This window comes from Nestor notabilis, unplaced genomic scaffold (genome assembly GCF_000696875.1).
Source record: "Nestor notabilis isolate BGI_N333 unplaced genomic scaffold, ASM69687v1 scaffold6461, whole genome shotgun sequence".
Lineage (NCBI taxonomy): Eukaryota > Metazoa > Chordata > Aves > Psittaciformes > Psittacidae > Nestor > Nestor notabilis.
Window position 1 is genome coordinate 51,708 of NW_009914152.1, and position 14,135 is coordinate 65,842.

The 14,135-nt window shown below is 41.2% G+C and overlaps 1 protein-coding gene across 2 annotated transcripts in view; it reads left to right on the forward strand.

Annotated features, from left to right (window-relative positions):
* The window catches only part of DOPEY1 (dopey family member 1), a 52,908-nt gene extending 40,667 nt beyond the window's left edge, over positions 1 to 12,241 (forward strand). The window contains exons 29-38 of one of the 2 annotated variants that reach the window (XM_010023505.1): positions 377 to 486; positions 651 to 800; positions 1,963 to 2,024; positions 2,837 to 2,989; positions 4,250 to 4,386; positions 5,154 to 5,209; positions 5,993 to 6,157; positions 7,763 to 7,892; positions 9,898 to 9,957; positions 11,675 to 12,241. In XM_010023505.1, the coding sequence (XP_010021807.1) occupies positions 377 to 486; positions 651 to 800; positions 1,963 to 2,024; positions 2,837 to 2,989; positions 4,250 to 4,386; positions 5,154 to 5,209; positions 5,993 to 6,157; positions 7,763 to 7,892; positions 9,898 to 9,957; positions 11,675 to 11,977 (1,326 nt within the window). In that variant the 3' untranslated portion in view covers positions 11,978 to 12,241. The remainder of the gene's footprint in view (positions 1 to 376; positions 487 to 650; positions 801 to 1,962; positions 2,025 to 2,836; positions 2,990 to 4,249; positions 4,387 to 5,153; positions 5,210 to 5,992; positions 6,158 to 7,762; positions 7,893 to 9,897; positions 9,958 to 11,674) is intronic. The other variant, XM_010023507.1, reaches the window with a different exon arrangement.
* The last annotated feature ends 1,894 nt before the right edge of the window (positions 12,242 to 14,135 follow it).

Below are 14,135 nucleotides of genomic sequence, written 5' to 3' on the forward strand. Positions count from 1 at the left end.
AAGTGTGGCCTTTCAGATGTGTAGTTTGAGAAACTTTTTTGGTGGCAAACTTTGTGTATTATTAATGGTATGTGTTATTTAATGTTGATAATTGCAGTCAATCTTTGATTTATTTTTTTATTTTTAATTTGTATCTTAATCTGTAGAATGGTTTGCCCAGGAGCTTATGTTTCTATATTTTTACCTTAGTTAGTTTTAAAAATGATGGGATCTTAAAAAAATCTCTGGATTTTGTATAGTACCTGAAATTTGATCACTTTTATCATAAACTTGAGTATTCAGTAAAGGATGCTATTAAACAGAAAAAAAAAGCTGAATAGCTAGATAAAAAGTAATTTGAGAGTGCACAATTACATATCTTCCTCTCCTTTTATAGGTTTTGGCTCATCTCTTGGACATGGTTTTCTACAGTGATGAAAAAGAGAGGGTTATTCCTTTGCTTGTAAATATTATGCACTATGTTGTTCCCTACCTCCGTAATCACAGGTATCTTTACAATTTATTGATGTAGATCTCTACAGCCAGTTGAAATTTGGTGGGCGACACTTAAGTTGAGACAGGCATGACAAGGATTAGATTTCTGTCAGTCTTTCTATAAAGCAACAGTTCAAAATTGTTTCATGGTGACATGTTTGGTTTGTTTTGTTTAGTGCTCACAATGCATCCAGCTATCGGGCCTGTGTCCAGTTATTAAGCAGTCTTAGTGGGTATCAGTATACAAGGAGAGCATGGAAAAAGGAAGCGTTTGACCTTTTTATGGATTCCAGTTTCTTCCAGATGGATGCTTCGTGTGTTAACCAGTAAGACTTTCTATTTCCTGCTTGTATGGATAGCTGTTACAAATTTTATGTGTACCATTACACAAGAGCATGTATAATGTAGAACAAAATCTCCCAACAGATCTCTGTTGAGAGAAATAGAAGGACGTTCTCTGTTTTAGATTACCATGTGAAATACAAAACTTGCTTATCTAAGATGTACTTCTATGCACAAGTTATTTTTTTCACTTTCAAGATAGATTTTTTTTGCTATAAAGAAAAAATGGTTGACATTTTATAGGATCACAGTATGGTTTGGGGCAGCCACAGCTTCTCTGGACAACCTGTTCCAGTGCCTCACTACCTCACAGGAAAGAATTTCTTCCTAAGATCTGAATCTCCCCTCTTTCAGTTTAAAGACATTCCCCCTTATCCTGTCACTACATGCCCTAGTAAAAAGCCCCTCTCCAGCTTTCTTGCAGGCCCCTTTTAGGTACTGGAAGGCTGCTAGAAGGTCTCTCCTGAGCCTTCCCTTTTCCAGGCTGAACAACCCAAACTCTCAGCCAGTCTTTACAGGGGAGATGCTCCAACCCTCCGATCATCTTTGTGGCCCTTCTCTGGACTTCCTCCAACATGTCCATGTCCTTTTTATGTTGGGGGCCATGGATTTGAGTGCAGTACTGCAGGTGGGGTCTCACGAGAGTGGAGTAGAGGGGAAGAATCACCTTCTTCAGCCTGCTGGTCATGCAGTTTTTGATGCAGCCCAGTTGGCTTTCTGGGCTGTGAGTGCACATTGCCAGCTCGTATTCACTTCGTCATTCAGTAGTACCCCCAGACCTTCTCCTCAAGGCTGCTCTCAATTCATTTTCTGCTCAGCCTGTATTAATGTTTGGGATTGCCCTTACCCAGGTGCAGGACATTGCGCTTGGCCATGTTGAACTTCATGAGACTCATGTGGGCCCACCTCTCAAGCCTGTCAAGGTCCTTCTGGTTAGCATCCCTTATTTTCTTTGAGAAGGGGGTTTGAAATTGTAGTTATAGTTTCAGATCAGATTGCACCAAGTAGGTGGTAAACATGTATTACAAAGCTTGGATTGGGAGCCTTAGCCTGTATTTAAAGAGCAGAAAAAGCTCTGTAAATATTTTAAATTCCCACTTTTTTTTTCTTGCTTTTCTGATTTTGTGTGCAATCTTCCTGTTCTAGTTGGAGAGCGATTATGGATAATTTGATGACACATGATAAAACCACATTCAGAGATTTGATGAGTAAGTATTTATTGATGTAGTAGTGACTTTTCTCAATGGAAAACATTAAAAAAAGGAAAAATATCTTGAAAACACTGGTTCAATATTAATTTCAATCCGTTTGATTTATTCAACGTTTTTCATGTTTTCTTCAGCTACTTGTTTCTGGAGATCCATAAATAAGATAACTTGAAGTGAGAGAATTTGAGACCTCCTGGCACATAGTAAATTTTGCCTGTATGGCTAAGTTGATTAAACAGAACATGTGGGGCTAGTTTCTGTTGAGGGTTTATTTGATTGCTTGTTTAAAGATCTGACACTAACTACTTAAGGAAAAAAATGATTCTGCACATTTTAAATGTCCAAGCATCTGTACCTGCAAAATGTGTTTAAAAAACACATCTAAACTCCCTCCCAAAAGCCCCTAATACCAGGCACTATCGTGTATACTTAGAAGATATAGAATCATAGAATAGTTTGGGTTGGAAGGGACCTTCAAAGGTCATCTTGTCCAACCGCCTGCAATGAGCAGGGACATCTTCAACTAGGTCAGGTTGCCCAGAACCACATCCAGCCTGGAACTGAATGTCTCCAGGGATGGTGCATCCATCACCTTTCTGGGCAACCTGTGCCAGTATTTCACCACCCTCATTGTAAAGAATGCTTCCTTCACATCCAGCCTGAATCAACATTCAAATTGCAGAACATACATCATCTTAACATATGCTTTTGAGCTACATTAATGCAAAGGAAGTAAGAGTTATTTGTGCCTGACAGTGAAACAGAAGGGAAATTTTGAAGTTCGTCTCTACACTATGTATTTTCTCTTTCAGCACGAGTGGCTGTGGCTCAGAGCAGCTCACTCAATCTGTTTGCTAATCGAGAAGCAGAGCTGGAACAGCGTGCTATGCTCCTGAAGAGGCTGGCTTTTGCAATTTTTAGCAGTGAGATAGACCAATACCAGAAATACCTTCCAGACATACAAGGTCAGTAAAAATATATCATTTAGTGGACTTCTGAGCTCTGATGTTAACTGAGGAATATTTGTATGACAGGGTAACAGCAAGTAAATTTGACCCCTGGAGTATCAGTGTGCAGTACCGTTCCCACTGCTGGATGCAAAGTTTCTGCAGGTTTTGGTTAGAACATTCCCAGTCCTAAATGATTAACAACTACAGAGACTTCGTTATTACCAGCTGATTTTTATCCAGATTATTTCACTGATCTGTCAGTTTATACCTTGATCAATATCCTTGGGTACCTGCAACGTGCATTTTGACACGAGCGTCCAAGGTATAAACACCTATCAACTAGGGATAAATGGAAGGGCTGACCTTAAAGTTTTGAATTCTTGACTTCTCTAGCTGGTTTGGTTCTTTTTTTTTCTGCTATTCTTTTTATCTGTCCTGATTATCACTGAAGAAAACCACTTCCAGTGACCTTTTACATTAAGAGATTGGTAATGGGAGCGCCTTGGTTTTATTCCTAGATGATGGAAATAGAGCAGAAGCTTCTAGTGTTATCTTAGTTACTTAGTGCTATCTTAGTTACTTAGTGCTATGTTTTAGTGTTACTTTGGTCTCTTCCTCCATATGGGAAGTGAGTTGCATCATCTTTCTTGTTTCATTTGTTCTTGGATTTATTCTTTACAGTTTTATGTTTTGCCCTCAGTCAAATCAGTAGCTGGGTTTACTATCTTGAAGGTATCAGGTGGTTTTACTGGTCTGAACTGCAAAGTACATGTGTTGGTTTGACTAAAAAATTTCCGTATGTATCTGCCTCTGTTTGTGTTGAATGCTTAAAGGTGAGGTGGTTATGATTAAATAAGAGCATATCATCCCTCTGTAATGCCCATTGTACTACAATAATGGAGCCTTTTAATATTGTGTTCAGATTGTTGTGGGATTGTTTGGAATCTGTTAACTCCTCTTTCTGTAATGGGTGAAGCTCTGTGTAAGATGAGCAAAACTCCCAGATGCATCATTGCATTTATTTGGAGAACTTTAAACAAAATGTGCAACTGCACTGTTTTGAGGTTTCTTGCTTTTGTTCTTTGCTTGGTAAAATTGGTTATATTTTATGTTGACAGAGTAAAACTGTAGCAAAGTACTGAAACAGTAACATGGCAGATACTTAAAAAAAAAAAAAAAAGAAAAAAAGTAAAAATTGAGAATAAAGGAGGGAAGGAGAAAAAGTCAGTTGGAATTATTCTGAACTAAGGAAACTTTCTTTGCTTTTTGTTTCAGAAAGGCTGGTAGAAAGTCTCCGTTTGCCACAGGTGCCCACCCTTCATTCCCAAGTGTTCCTGTTTTTCAGAGTGTTGCTTTTACGAATGTCTCCACAGCACCTTACCTCTCTTTGGCCAACCATGATCACTGAGCTGGTGAGTTGCAGTTAGCACTCGTAATTTGGAGAACTGGTGCAAATTTGAGACATGGCCTTATTCATCCTCAACATCTTTAAGAAAATCTTTTCTAGAATGGTGCATGTAAATGTAGAATGGACACAGATTGAAAGCTGGCTTATTTTCATAGTCCTAATGTCTATTTTTTGCAACAAAATAGAATATCTGTTGGCTTATGCTATTTAAGCTGTTCAAATGTCTCCTGAATTAAATTTGCATTTGCCCTCATTGTTCCCTACTCACTCCTACTTCAGTTTCTGCCTGCGTATGTGTAACCCTCTTCACCGTTCACACTCCTGCTCTGTTCAGTGTTCTGTTTGCCTGATCATTCAGCTTTCTTTTTCCAGCAATGAGGATGAGAACCCAGATAAAGGAGGAGTCAGAATCCATGTTGTTTTGGCATTTGATGGTCATTCAGATCACACTGTGGCTGGAATTTTGTAGCTAGATTTATACAAGGCTCAGCTCAGCTTTTTCTAATTAGTGGAGAGGAAAAGCCTCTGAGAGCTTTCTTAGTCATAAAAGAGCCAGTTTCCTACGGCCCTTGTGCTACACATATTATATGTAAGACATGAAAGAGCTTTAGGGTGCAATGTCTACTAAGTTCAGGGGGTTATTTCACCATCCAGGAGTGGAAATATAGCTCCAAGCAGTTCCTCTAAGGTTTATTACTCAGAATTACTACAGAATTTTCATGAGTCACAGTCCATAAAAAATTGTGTTAAAATGTAGCATTTGATCTTTAGGTACAAGTGTTTTTACTGATGGAACAGGAACTCACTGCTGATGAAGACATTTCCAGGTAAACTTACAAACTTCCCACTTATTAACAGTTTGCTGGCATGCTGATGGGAAGGTATGATGCGTCATTCTTTAGAATAATTTGCCTTAGAAAGAATTGGCAAGCTCAAATGAGAAAGACAAAGGGTAGTTCAGTCTGACTGCAGTACCAGGGGCATACTGTTAAGGACAAAACAAAAAAATCCCACTGTCAGACTGCTCATAAAGCATGAAGATAAATTATGCAGTGCAGGTATGTTAATTCTTACGGTGTCTTCCTGGCAAAAATGACATTGCTTCTGCAATTAGCATATGCATGGTATGACTTGATAGCTGTTCTGTATCATACACTTATTCAGAATAAGACTGATGCCCTTTTTTCTTTGTCTAAATAAAAATGTGGTTTCTTCTAGTGTTAGAAAGACATAAAGATGAGGTAGATATTTTTTCTTGTTTTATTGTCCATGTCCATCCCATCTACCTTCTGCACAGTATGATCCAATTTCAGTCAATGCTAGCAGTAGAATCAGACCTCTCAAAAGGACAGGAGAAGTTATTTGGCCAAGTCTTGTTCCTCACTTTTTTCCTAGATTCTCTTTGTTCTTTTGAAGATTTTTTTTTTTTTTCCTTAAGGCAAAGTAATACCAACATGACTGGCAATTCTAAAGTTCTGCTTTGATTTATGGATTCAGGTTTAAGGTGGTAAATAAAGGGTTGGGTGTTCATAAAGGCAAGTAAGAAAGATGATATTCCTGTAATGGCAGAAGGCTGTTATGGCTCATCTGCCTGCTATCATTTATTTTAGAACTTCTGGCCCATCTGCTGCTGGTCTGGAGACGACATACACAGGTGGCAATGGTTTCTCCACGTCCTACAACAGTCAGAGATGGCTGAACCTGTACTTGTCCGCCTGCAAATTTCTGGACTTGGCCCTGGCTTTGCCATCTGAAAACCTGCCTCAGTTTCAGATGTAAGTAGAAAAAAACACTGTCATTTAAGTTCTTGGATGTTTCTCCATGCCTCTTGGTAAAATTCTAGTGTATAAAAAGTCTTCCTATTGACTTTCCTTTTCTGGCCTTCACCCAGGCCAGCTTGCAGTTCACTCCCTCCCAGTGTCAAAGTGGGCCCCAGAGCAAATGGTGCTACCCACCAAATGAGTTCAGGCTGATTTGATTTAGCCTGTGGCAAGAGATTCTCTACACTTGTGAGACAATCAGTAACAGTAACTTATTCAAGTATTTTATTTTTAAAGTATTTAGTTGCAGTAATGTCTAAGAATTCAAAATACACCCACAGGTCTCAGTGACTAATGCGTGAGATCAGAGGACTGCATGTCATCTCAGCATGACTCACTTAAATTACTCCTGCATGATCTGTCTGAAAGATGTTGCAACAAACCTGCTTGTGAAGGGGACTCCATAGGTTTTTTTTTCTCTTGGTCAGTCCTGTTCTTTTGTGCACACTGCTTCCTCAGTGCCTCTGCAATCCTGTTCTGTTGGGGAAAAAATGGCATTTGCTGAACACCATGGAAATGAGAGACCACCAAGGACAAAAGAAAGTGGCTCGTCTCTTCCTTTTACTGCAGTAGTGACTGTGTGAGAGCTGCTGCCCTGGTCACCTCTGGTTATCCTGTTACTTAAGAGATGCTCCTGTGCACTAGAGGGTGGAAGGATTTGATGCACTGTGTCAGTTTGTGCCCTGTAGTATTCCTAAATCTAAAGCTAATCTTAAGGGTTCCTTCATAGAATCATAAAATAGTTAGGGTTGGAAAGGACCTTAAGATCATCTAGTTCCAAGCCCCCTGCCATGGGCAGGGACACCTCACACTAAACTATGTCACCCAAGGCTCTGTCCAGCCTGGCCTTGAACACCTCCAGGCTTGGAGCATTCACAACTTCCTTGGGCAACCTATTCCAGTCATCTATTTTATTTTCTGGGGATTTGGCTCATAATTCTTGTTCAGTTCTCCAAGCTGTCCTAATCCCCATTATTAGCCAACCTAGTTTTATTTAGGTCATTAGTATGGATTGCTGCCTTGAAAGATGGGGGTGGATGGAATGGTGCGTTTGGTCTTGTTGGCCTATGAATAGGTAAAATAAATGAGTTTCTATTGTCAACACAGTATATTGAGAAAGTTTTGTGTGTTATATAAGCATTGCAAATACACAGCAAAACATTCTGTGTAACTTAGGTATTTTATAACTCAGAATTGCCTCCACTTCTTTTGTACACAATGAAGACGTGAATATTGCTGGTTTTAGCTTCTCTGCCTTGTCTTACTCTTAATGTCCTTAAATACTTCAAAGAAACTCTAAAGGAAAACAACAATGCTACATTCTTGGCCATTTCACCTCCTGCTTTTAAGATGTGCCTCTCCTATTCCTCCTTGTCTGATTTGCTTGTGGGGATGGGTTTCAGTCGTGTGTGTCTTTCCCCCGCACCTCCCCCCAACACCACCCCCCCGCCTGTTCTTTGATACCTAACTAGATTTCCTCATCCACTCATATTTTTTGATCTACAAGAAAAACCTGCATGTTCAGTAAGGATAGTGTCTGTTTGTGTTATCTCATGACAGGTATCGTTGGGCTTTTATTCCGGAAGCATCGGATGATTCAGGCTTGGAAGTACGAAGACAGGGAACACATCAGAGGGAATTCAAACCATATGTGGTGCGTCTAGCAAAACTGCTGCGCAAAAAAGCAAAGGTACACTGCTTTCTTCCAGTTCTGGTTTTCACTGAAAACTTCCATGTACAATAACTTACAGCACTGCTTCGGTTTGGATATTTTTTTTTTTTTCTTAAACCATGAAGAATGGAAAAGAGTTTATCTGGTGTGGGAGATTCCCACTGGAGTAATCTCCAGTCAGCATCAGGGAAAAATCACATACAATCATAGAATCAACCAGGTTGGAAAAGACTTTTAAGATCGTCAAGTCCAACCATTACCCCAGGACTGCCAAGTAAAAAACCCTAAACCAACCAAACAAAAGACCCCAAACCTGATATCGTCAAAAAAAGACTATGATCAGTGACTCTGGAGTTGCCAATTAAAAGTACTGTTTGTATTATTTGAGAAAAATGTAAAATATGCTTCACTGTCTAATACATATAACACAAAACCACTTTCAGATAGCCAGTCATATATGTAGGTACTAGTATAACAACCTTTAAAAGCAGAAACGCAGTTTTGTTAATAATAATCACATTTAAACATTCAGAAAACTTGTGTTCCTAAACATAACAGAATCAAGAATTTTAAGACTCTGCAGGGCCAGGGAGGGCTGTGTTTCTTCTCTGAAGGAGTCATAATAAAGCGAAGGCAGAGAGCAGAAGAAATCAGGGAATCTTGGCTGCAGTTTGTAGGGTGGGAGTGGAATTAGAGTTGACATTATGTTGGTGCATGAGGTATTTTAAACCCTAGTTTGAGTGAGGTGGAGCCTGATCCAGTAATGAACCTGGCAGGAGCTGGCCAAGCCGTGTCCCTGGGAGTTCTCTTCTGCTGCCAGAGTAAGAACATTGCTGTCAGCTATTTTGCTGTTACTGCTCTGAGAACAGAGCCCCCTGGGCAGGTGCTTCACTGAGAAAGGTTGCTGGGTGGGCAGGGAAACGGGGATGAAGCTCAAAGCTGTGTAAGAGAAAGCTTTGAAGCTACATTCTAGGGTTTCCCTCCAAACAGATGGCATTTTCAGGGCTGTAGCACTGACAGCTTGCTGTAGCTACTGCATTGACAATCTCTAATGTCTTTACTGACTAAAGAAGCTACTGGGATATAAGTGGCTACATAAAATTTAGGAATAACTTAGTTATAGGCAGATCTGAACTATTCAAGCAAGGCTCAGAACTACAGGGGATAAAACAAGTATCTGAAGCACATCTGTATTCCTCATTTCATTGTTTTGGAACCGTGAAGATGGGACTAAATTTCTATTCTCACTTGTACAAAGGAATAACCAGTTTTAACTGTCTGTCAGTCAGGCATAGCCTCTCACCCTACTGTTTGCTGTAATGTGCTGTCATACCTGTTAAAAAGCTGTCACACTCCAGATAATCTCTCTGCATGAATTACAAATTACATATGATATATAAAATATGCATGCTGGTAAGTAATGTATGTTAAAATAGATGCCTGAAGTCAGGACTTCCACAGTATTCTTCAATAACATAAGAGAATTTCCTGGAATTTCTGGAACCCCCTAGTCACGGCAGCAGTTGCACACTGTGAACCATACCTAGGGGTATGATAAGGAGGTAAACATGAGGCAATGAATATTGACTTCCAGGCCATTTCTTCTTTGTGCAGAGGAGAATACTGTTGCATATGGCTGAGGGTTTTTCTTAGAAATAACTGTTTCTGAGCAAAATGTTCCACTGGGTCTTAATTTTCCTTCAGGGCACTCTGACTAACGCTCAGATTCATGCAGTATGGTGTTGCTCAGGCTCTGTTGACTGAAGGAAATGTGCTTAAAAACCTCCTTCAGCACTACTGGCAATAAACAGAGGAACAAACTGGCAGTGCTGTTATTGTCAAACAATGTCTTGGCCACACAAGCTCCAGAGTCTGCCATTTCTGGGCCATTGGACTCTCTGGGGACGGGTGATTTTCCTAGCTGAAGCACAGCACCCAACCAAGCAACCGCACAGCCTTCATGGCAGAGTATGATTTTGATATATGAAATGCAGTCTGAAAGTTCTCCTCTTTCCTTCCACAGGACAAACAGGAGGACTTTAAGACGGTGGTTTTGGAGGGAATGGAGATGGCCAAGCATCAGGTGAGGGTGGCCTTTGATGCTTGAGTTGTGAAACAAGCTTGCCATAATAATTACCATCACCTCAAGGCCCTGGGCAGTATTTAGCTTTCAGTAAGAACTGAGAGAGATCAGTCTCGTGGGAGGAGACAAAGTTGAGAGATTTTTTTCGAGTGAAAGAATCATGAGGGCCCTTAATTTTGTAGGTAACTTTAAAATCTATTTTTCAGTTGCTTTCCCACAAGAAATATCTTGCAAAAAGTTAATGTTAGTTCTAAGAATTATGATTGCAAATCATTACCAAATTAAATATTAATTTTTGCCAAATGGCACGTCTCAAAAGCACAGTCCCTAACTGGTCTCTGCCAGATTAACTGTCAAGTATCTGAGGAGTTGGTGGTGTTTGCTTAGCAGATCCTGCCCTGAGGAAATGGCTTGGACAGACTGTATTTCGTGGTTCAGAGGGAGAGTTGGTAATTGCATGTGCAGCCCACTTGGTTGGCTGCTGTGGAACACTGACACTTCCTGCATGCTGGAGGCACTCCATGCTCACTGCTGGGTGATTAGAAGTGTGGTAGAGAACCAGTCCTGAAACACCTGTCTTCTCAGTCCAACATGATGTTTTTAAAGGAGAAACTTTGAAAACTGGTAGCTTCATTCAAAGTGGGAGGCATCGACAGCTTTTTCTGTGTTGGAATTCAGTCTTTCCTTTGTTCTCATTCATTGTGAGCCTTTCTCTTGCTGAGACTCAGAGCCAGAATAGTAATCTCCCGTGACAGAGAGCCAAACCACCAGGTTAAAATACTTAATAACAAAGCCTGCTCTTCAGGGCCTGCAGGGGCCTTGGATGCCTTCCTCAGCAGAGGTGGATCAGGAGTTGGCTCTCCTTGGTGTGGCTTTCGTGCTTCTTTCCTCATGGAATAAAACCCAGTATTGCTAGAACTCTGGTTCACAGTAGCAGCTTTCCCAACTGGTTTGTCAGTAACAAACCAAACAAGGTGTTTCTGGTGGTGGTAGCACCTTATTGTCTAGATTTGAATATGTTTTTTGACTCGGAAAAAAGGAAATGAGTGAAGAGTACAATTACAAGCAGTTGAATGTTAGTGCTCAAGTATTTTAATTCACAGATACTTAAGGCAACCCTAAACAGGGTCCCAGCAGTGTGCTGACGCTGCCTGTGAGCATCTGGTGTGTGACTGCTGCCTTCACTGGTGGGGTTCCTGAAATTCTCTCCCTTGAAATTCCCCCATGAAATGACAGGTGTGTAAGTGAGGTCTTCTGAGAACATGCAATGAGTAATTGAACCCTTTTCCTCTGAGGACAACTTGTGTTTGCTCAGAGCCTCCATGTGTGTTATTTCTGATACTAAGAGCAGCACTGCTGCTGCTCTTCCTGAAAACTCTCAACTCCAGCTTCAAAGTGCAAGTGCTTTGTTTCCGTTTTAACTTCCTTGGGTTTATTGTCACAAACGCTGCACTAGGGTGAAGTGTGAGTGTGGTCAGAGACCAGCCTGCTGTGGGAAGCAGCAGCTGGAGGACACAACCTCCCCACGCAGCCACAGTACTGGCTATGGCCAGCTTGGCCTGTTGGTGTTAGCCAAACAGGATGCTGCCCTGGGAACAGCAATGTGGGGCAATGCGGCAGGTGCCAGAGGCAGCCCTGGGCTGGGGCAGTGCACTCAGTTTTGGTTTTACCTGTGCTTTTTTGTCCTGTATTATTTCCCATTTCTCTGTATTTACAGAAAAACCCAGAGGAGGACAGCTCAGGGAAAACACTAAGCTGGGAACCAGGCCACTTGCTGTTAACCATCTACACCGTTCGCAGCATTGAGCAACTTTTGCCTTTCTTCAATGTACTCAGCCAGGTTTTTAACAGCAAAGTCACAAGCAGATGTGTTGGACACTCAGGGAGCCCTGTCCTTTACCCCAACTGTTTTCCAACTAAGGACATAAAAATGGAGAACCTTAAGCCCTCCAGCAAAGCAAGACAAAAGATAGAAGAAATGGTGGAGAAGGATTTTCTTGAAGGTATCATAAAAACTTGAACCAACCCAGTACTGCTCAGCTTATATGTAGTGTAACTATTTAAAGGAAATACTGTATCTTTCCCAGCTGTATAGTATTCTTTTCTTACTTTGTATGTAATGAAATACTTAATGTTGTATTTAAGTTAAATATTTGTAAATAAGAGAAAAGTTCTGGATGTGGCCTGAATCAAGTTTAAATATTGGTGGCTCATATTGATTATGGTGCCTACTATTTACAGTACATGTTTTGTTGTCTTGAGTTCTGTCTTTAAAAAATCCTAAAAAATACAAGGTGCACATTTTTTCAATTTGTTTCCAGTTTATTTTTGTCTTCTTTTTTGATCCATTGGAAACTTGTGCTTATTTAGGAAAATGCCATTATGCTGTGAGTTAATACAGGACTACACTGAAAAATCATTTTGTCAGAGGTAGATACCCTGAACTGAAATATGCAGAGGAAGGTAGGTGTTTGTTTAAAACATTACATCCCTTGGCACTAGCCCCTTTGCACTGCTGGCAGGTAGAAAAGGCCATAATCACAGAATGGTTTGGGTTGGAAGGGACTTTAATGATCACCTAGTTCCAACCCCCTGCCACGGGCAGGGACACCTTCCACTAGACCAGGTTGCTCCAAGCCCCTGTGTCCAGCCTGGCCTTGAACACTGCCAGGGATGGGGCAGCCACAGCTTCCCTGGGCAACCTGTGCCAGTGCCTCAGCACCCTCACAGGGAAGATCTATTTCCTTATACCTAATCTAAAGAAGACAAACTTGTCTCTGTTCCTTCCCTCTTCAACGTGATTATAAATACTATTGCTGTCAATTACTTTCTAAGCGATACTTCAATTTCGTGAAAGAATCTAATGAAGATGATATTGCAGTAATACACTGTTATTTGCAAATGCTCTTTTTTCATTATGTTGTTCCCTCTTGCACTGAGGCAAACTGAACCTGGGGACCAGCCTCTGCCTTACTCAGTTTGCCCCTAGATGATTTGGTTGCTGGGGGAACATGGGGATCTGTGAGCAGAGTCACAAGAGAGCTGGAGTCAAACGCAGCTGCTGCCAGCATTCTGAGGGTGTGGGAGCTGGACGTCAGGCACACCGTGACAACCTATGAAATAAGCTGGGTGGGAGGTGGAATTCCTTCCAGGCACGACTAGGCCCCTGCCTCTCAAGAAGGGAGTCACCTCTAAGTCACATCAGCTTCAGAAGTTAGACAAACTCAGGGCAGGAGGGAAACATTCAGCATCTCGTTAAGAGGTAAGTAAGTTGCTTACAGAGGTAAAGAATATTCTGTTCAGTTCTGATCAATCCTTGCTGCTCTCAGGAAGGGGTGGGTATGTCCACACTAGCAAATGGTAAAGGAAGGAGTATTTAAAAGTAAGTCACAGTTGTGAACTTTAACTGCAGTTGTATCTGTCATCGTAGGGGCTGGGGTGGTGCTCCTTTGCCACCAGCGAGGTGGTAAACAGCCAGGCTTACTTCATGGGCCAGGGCATCTGCGTTCTCCTGTGGAACATTTTAAAAGCTGGTTACTTTGGTGTCAGCATGAGGTTAGAGCAAATCTGTGATATTACAGCAAGCATTTTCCTGCAAGTGCTGGAAACTTTTGCTGCCAACTTTCAGTTCACATGTGGGCTAATTCTTAACAGCAGCCAAAGTTTGTTTATTTTCTTATTTCACCTCTTACGAAATCATGTCGTTGAGGCCTCTTTGGTAACTCTTCTAACCCCAAGTTCTCAGAAGGCAGATTTTCTTTTAAAAATCATCTAGTGTCAAATCTGCCTTTATAAACATTTAACGATAAACATTGAGAACACTAAACATAGAATCATAGAATGGTTTGGGTTGGAAAGGACCTTAAGATCATCTGGTTCCACCCCCCCTGCCATGGGCAGGGACGCCACACACTAAACCATGTCACCCAAGGCTCTGTCCAACCTGGCCTTGAACACTGCCAGGGATAGAGGATTCACAGGTTCTTTGGGCAAACCCATTCCAGTGCCTCACCACCCTCACTGTGAAGAACTTCTTCCTTATATAATTTTTATAAATAAAAGAAAATCCAAAGAGAATTCTGTGATCACTAAATTGTTTTCCAGATATAGTGGGATTAGATGAGGAGTATGTCAACATACTTCTTCCTGCATCACTGTCGTGGTTCAAGCCCAGCCGG